The sequence below is a fragment of the Mastomys coucha genome, unplaced genomic scaffold, assembly GCF_008632895.1.
Source record: "Mastomys coucha isolate ucsf_1 unplaced genomic scaffold, UCSF_Mcou_1 pScaffold15, whole genome shotgun sequence".
Lineage (NCBI taxonomy): Eukaryota > Metazoa > Chordata > Mammalia > Rodentia > Muridae > Mastomys > Mastomys coucha.
In genome coordinates, this window is record NW_022196897.1 from 120311822 (window position 1) to 120317542 (window position 5721).

The window sequence follows — 5721 nt, forward strand, 5'->3', positions numbered from 1 at the left end:
CTACCCCCCGAACTTTTTATTTCCTATACACTGTGGGCCATCTAGGTTATAGGCTGCCAACTTTCTGGCGGGGCAGGGTTTCTCTGGAGTTCTTGATCTAAACTCCTCAAATGCTTCTCCTCTATACAAATTAAGAACTCTCTCTTTGAAAAGACTAGAAAGCACCAGAGAGAAAGAAAGCCTAGGGTCTCTCCTCATTCCGCCTCAATGTCCTTTACATACAAGAAAGGATCTGATTAATCACTAACTATAACCGTGTCCAGGTTCCCAGAAAGCCCCCCAAACGCCAACCTTTGCTGGAGCACCGGGCATGCTCAGAGGGTGTGCGGCGCAGGCGTCGGCTGCAGTGGGGCCCGGGAGCCGGGAGGTGCCGCTGCGTCCCCGCTTCCCGTCGCTGACCCAGCGCGCAAAGTTGGGCTGGGAGCTGGGGGAGGAGGACCGCAGCGAGGGTGGCGGAGCAGGGGCGGGAGGAGCGGAGGGAGGAGGGGACCGGAGCGTGTCACTCGCGCGCTCCCTCTGTGCACAGAGGATGTGCTGAATGGTGCGCTTCCAGGCGGCGGCCGAGCAGGATCCGGCGGCGGGCGGCTCGCACTGCCGGGCTCTGCTCCTCCGCTTCTCCCGAGGCTCTACAGTCACCGCGGGCTTCAGACCCTGCGTCCCGCCCGGGGCATGGCAGGCTGCTGTGCCTTCGCGTGTCGTCCCGCTTACTAATCGGCGCGGGCCAGAGGTGCGGAGGCCAAGAGGCCGGGAGGCCAGCGGGCAGCGAAGCCCAGAGCCTGCTGAACCGAGAGCCAAGCCCTCTCGCACCCGGAGCTCCGCGTCCCGTCTCCACTGCGCTCGCCCGGGCCGCCCGGAGCCCCGATGAGCCCAGATGGCTGGGGCTCAGCCCGGAGTGCACGCCTTGCAACTCAAGCCCGTGTGCGTGTCCGACAGCCTCAAGAAGGGCACCAAATTCGTCAAGTGGGATGATGTAAGTGAGGGGCGGCGCGGTGGGGTGCGGGCCGGGCACCCGAGGGCGGGCTGCGTGGGGGTGGGGCGAGGGGCGCGTTATGCAATGGGGCGCTGGAGCGGGCGCCGGCAGCCCGGGGCGCACAGGTTGCCAGATGCCTGGGTGGGTGGTAGAGGGTTGTAGCTTTTCGCGCGCTCTCCTCCTCCTTGGGGGTTTAGAGTTGACATCTTTGCTGGGTCTGGCCAGCACCTCCTGAGGGCTTAAGTCTTTGGGGCCAGTGGAGCAAGAGGGACAGGTTTTACCCAGTGACAGGTCCTGAGAGTTTGGAAAGAGCAAGAAGTTAGGAGCAGCTGAATAGCGCTGGAGAGAACTAAACGCACCCCACCACCACCTCGGCTAGCTAAGGCGTCCGATTACCTCCTTTGCCCTCTTTCAAGAAGGACTACCTACCACCAGGTCCCAAACCTTGCAGTTACTGCTAACCCTTGAGCATTTTTTTTATGCTGGCCACGCAGCAGAGGACACAGCGGTACAGCCGACAGGTGGTCGTTGATGCCAAACTTTAGCGCCTGGATGCAGAGTGAGGGGCCTTGGAAAGGGCTTTTAGTGCACACCAGAAGCTGATTGGTGAGCAAAGAGGGGTTGTTAGGGCCGAGGAGGACTTGCAGACAGGGCCAGGTTTCGAGAAACGAGCTTGCTTAAGTCTTCACTTTGAAATAGACCCACAACTTCACCCTCTGGTTTATTTGCACCCTTTGCTTCATAGGAGGGATCTTGGTCAGCTCCAGGACTTCCTATGACCTCTCCCTTCCCTCCACCCTAATTACCTTAAGAACACTTGAAGGCTTCTTATTGAAAACGCCAATGGGATGCACATTACACTATCAATGTAGTTTCCTAGGTGTCATCCAATGGGTTTGATAAGAACAACTCACCCGAATAAACCTGAGCTGTCAGGATCTAAAGAAATTCCAGTCCTAATGATTAACACATCTCCTATGAGGAGCGACTGTAGGAGAATGAACCCGTCTTCTAACTGAGATGATTTCCCACCTCCGTAAATTACAGCCTGTTATCCTCCCGGGTATTTTACTTTAATCTTCTTAAGCCAATTTCCAGTGTCTGAAAACAATTTAAATATTCCAGGTAGTGAATCCAATTACTTAGCTGAGTGCATCCGTGTCTATATTTTGTCCAGTCGGAAGCGCAAACTGAACTTGCTTTAAGAGCAGAGCCATAGCCTCCTTGAAATCTCTTGCCAGTTACCAAATGATGTAGGCAAGGATGTAAACACACCCTCTTTACCATGCGCTTTGCACTTGTCTCCTTTCGGTCCCAGTCTAATTGGACCCGAGGCTGTTATAAATGGAATAGAATCGAAACAATAAATCAGACACAGATGAATTGTTTTTGTCAAGAAAACAAAAGGAGAGTGCAGTTCGACACATACAGTGTTCTCATCCATAGACATCCTTAGGTAAAAAGCAAACAAAGGGCGGCTCTGAGAAAGAGAGGAAAGGGGTAAAGTGGAGAGAAAGGGAGAGAAAAGGAGGGGAGAGGCTGGAGGGAAGGGGTAGGGGAGACAGCAGAGTCCCAGAGTAAAAAGGGGAAAGTGTTGGCCATAAGCTCTGGAATTCATTTTACTAATGGTCTTTAAACCATATTTTATTAATTCTCCATCGAGTCTGGTTTTTGAGAAAATAACTTTGAGAATGAAGGTTCTAGATATCAAGGTAGGTGGTTTGTGTTACATGTATTTAAGTAACAAATGTTCCATGCTCAATCAGTGCCCATTTTGAACTACATTTTGGGGGTGATGGGGAAAGTCAGGTAAAATCTCTCCCATTATAGACTGCATATGCTAAACAGAAGAGACCCAAAAATCATCAAAACACCAAGATCAAAGGACGTTCTGGGAATAATGGAGAAGCTAATAGCCAGTCCTAGGAGAAGGGAGAAGTGGGCAGAGCCCTCCAATCAAGGCAGCAGTGAGTTCCTGGGGAGGCTTGTGAGAAGGAGGCACAAACTAGGAGGGAGCCTAGAGGTCTTCTTAAGAGAAAACAGACTGGACCCAGAGGAGGAATTAACTGGACTTTAGAGAAGTGCCCTGCAGGCACTTAGCTCTCTTGCTGTGTTTGATCCCAGCCCTAGGAGGCATGGAGACATCCTTAGTATCCCTGTTGTAGTCTCTGAGCATCCCCCTCTCCAGTACTCCTACTTTGAGTTTCCTCTTTTAGCATCAAGCCAGTTTGATCTGTTTGGCTATTTCTATTGTATCTCTATGAAGCTTTGCTTTCAAGACAAAGGAAACCAAATCTTGAGTCAGAGGTCTGGATTCTCTTACTCAGCAGTGTGACTTTAGACAAATAAATGTGTTGAATCTTTGTTGTCTCTTGTACAGAACTGGCTGTACTACATCTAGTATACATTTAATGTATACATTTAATGTATACATTTAATGTCTGTGGGACTCCTGTATGATCAAGCAACCTTCCCTTCCCTTCTCCCCTCAGAAGCATCCAGAAATCCCCTTAGGATTGCTAGCTCAATCCTGTTTCTGATTCAAGTCTGGGGTAGGGCTTGAGAGTGTGCCTTTCTTCCAAGGCCTTAGTTAATATGGCAGTGGTACCTGCTGGTCTGGGACACAGCACTGTGTATGACCCTGGGGAAAGGTTTGTGAATGAACTGTTACTGTAGCTTCTTAGCACACAAAAATGTTCAGTGGCTTGTGAATTTAATTTTGTCTCATGCTTACATTTTGAGACATTTGTCATCTAGGAATTAGAAACACCCTAGTGGCAGCCTTGTTCAATCCTCTGGGGTTATTTACTGAAGCATCAATTCTCAGAATTGAATGAATAACTCACATTCTTACATTTCTTTTGAGTTGTTAGGCAATGAGTAAATCATTTTTATATCTTCTTCCTTACTCGTTTCCCTCCCTCCCTTCCCTCTTCCATCCTTCCCTCATCCCTCCCCCCTTTCTCCTTCTATCCCTCCCTTCTTTTCTTCCTATTCTCTATCTACGTTTGAGAGGGTCTCTGGTTTGATTTTGTGTAACAGAGCTATGGAAGTTTCTTTCCTTTAAGTTTTGGAGGAATATTCTTTCTTTCTACCACAAGAGAACATCCCATCTCCTTGTCTAGAAGAAAAATAAATGCTACAACCAGCTTAGAATCCTTTTGTATACCTGTTTTGCTGTGAAAACAGCAGAATCCTGCTTTCTAGTTTATAAAGAGGGAGTGTGGGCAAATTCCATAGATATTTTACTATTGTATTAGTTATCACAGTGCATAAGAGAGAATTTAAAAATGGTATGTTGGGGGCTTCTGACGATTGTAAAGTGCTACACAACATAATCACTGGTCCTGTTTTGCCAATCACCATATGGAATGGGGGGTATCACCTAGACAGGGCTATGCCAGGCATAACTTGTTGACTCTTTAACCAAAGTCCCGGTAAGGTTGTGGATATTCTAGGGATGGCTAGCACTGACAGAGGCACTAACTGATGACAACAGGTACCAAGTGGCCAAGAGCAGGAACTGGGTTCCACAGACACTGCAGTGCCCATCCAGACACTCGCTGTTGTGTCAAGGAAGATCTGGGAGTCCTTAGAAGCCAGGGGAAGGTTGGGAATGTTGCAGTAATTTAAAACTGGTAATTTTGGACATAATGTTCCATCGAAGCTGATCCTGTCTTCCTGGACTCAGTAGGAGGACTTAGAAGGAGAAAGAGCTGACCTATTGCGGCTGCCTGTTTATCAATAACCACAAAAATCAAATGATAGCCTTTTAGTTTGTATTTGCATATGACCTGATTAAAAGTGGAACATGCCAATTCTTTGTACTGTGGGTGTTACAGGGGAGCTGTGGTAAGGTAGGCAGTGGATGGTAATCTACTTTCTTCATCTTAGCTACAGGGCCTTTTCCCCTTTGAGTTTTGACTTCCATCTGGATTGGTGTTAAGGAGATCTAACTTTTCCTGGGAAGACACTACACACATATCTACTCACCCCAGAGAGGGAGCCATGATGGACCAAGTGCAGATAACCCTAAAGTCCAGCTTGGTGAAAAGTAATTCTTATTAAGGCTACGCACAGGATTGTGGGTGAAGAGTTACTTACAGAAGCAGACATTACTCAGAGCCTACGAGAGCATAGGGGACAACTTAAAAAAAGCTGGGAACCTGGAGTGCACTGCGCAGCCTGCAGACCACTCAACAGGTTGGAGAGGGCCCTTTCCAAGCCGCTCAGTTGGGCTAACCCTCTTTTGGGCAGCTTGGTTGGTTTCTTTCTTCTTCTTCTTCCATGGAGCTGGTCCTGTCTGTGCTGGTCCTGTCTGTGAGTGTTCTTTGCAGCTTGAAAAATTTACTTTGTCCCAGAGTGAGTCTTAGTAGTCTTTATTGTAATTTAGTTTATTGTAGAGTAGTTTACTCTATGGAGTAAGTAGCCCAAGAATTTGGTCAGTTTCAGGGACTTCCTGAAGCTACTTTTAGCTGTTTATCTTTTGGTTTAAGAAACTTCCCTGCAGAATAAAATGTTTCAATCTCAGAGGAAACTACTACACTGCAGTTGAACAGGAGATGGGAAAGGGATGACCCAAATTCATGTTATATCCCCACCCTCACCTCCCCCAGCCTCTGGCCTGCCAAGATTTCAAACCTTGGACCTTTAATCTTCCAACCTCTGGGGAGTCTCTTTTTCTCCCCCCCCTTCCTATTTTCCTCTCTCCTTCTTCCCCTCTCTCTTTCATTTTTTCTTTATCATCTTTT

General features: G+C 48.2%; 1 protein-coding gene across 3 annotated transcripts in view; it reads left to right on the forward strand.

Annotated features, from left to right (window-relative positions):
- The first annotated feature begins 302 nt into the window (after positions 1-302).
- Positions 303-5721, forward strand: part of Plcb1 (phospholipase C beta 1) — a 680822-nt gene continuing 675403 nt past the window's right edge. For 2 of the 3 annotated variants that reach the window (XM_031372014.1, XM_031372015.1), the window contains exon 1: positions 304-970. In XM_031372014.1, coding sequence (XP_031227874.1) covers positions 872-970 — 99 coding nt within the window. In that variant the 5' untranslated portion in view covers positions 304-871. Of the gene's footprint in view, positions 971-5721 lie in introns of all 3 variants that reach the window. The other variant, XM_031372013.1, reaches the window with a different exon arrangement.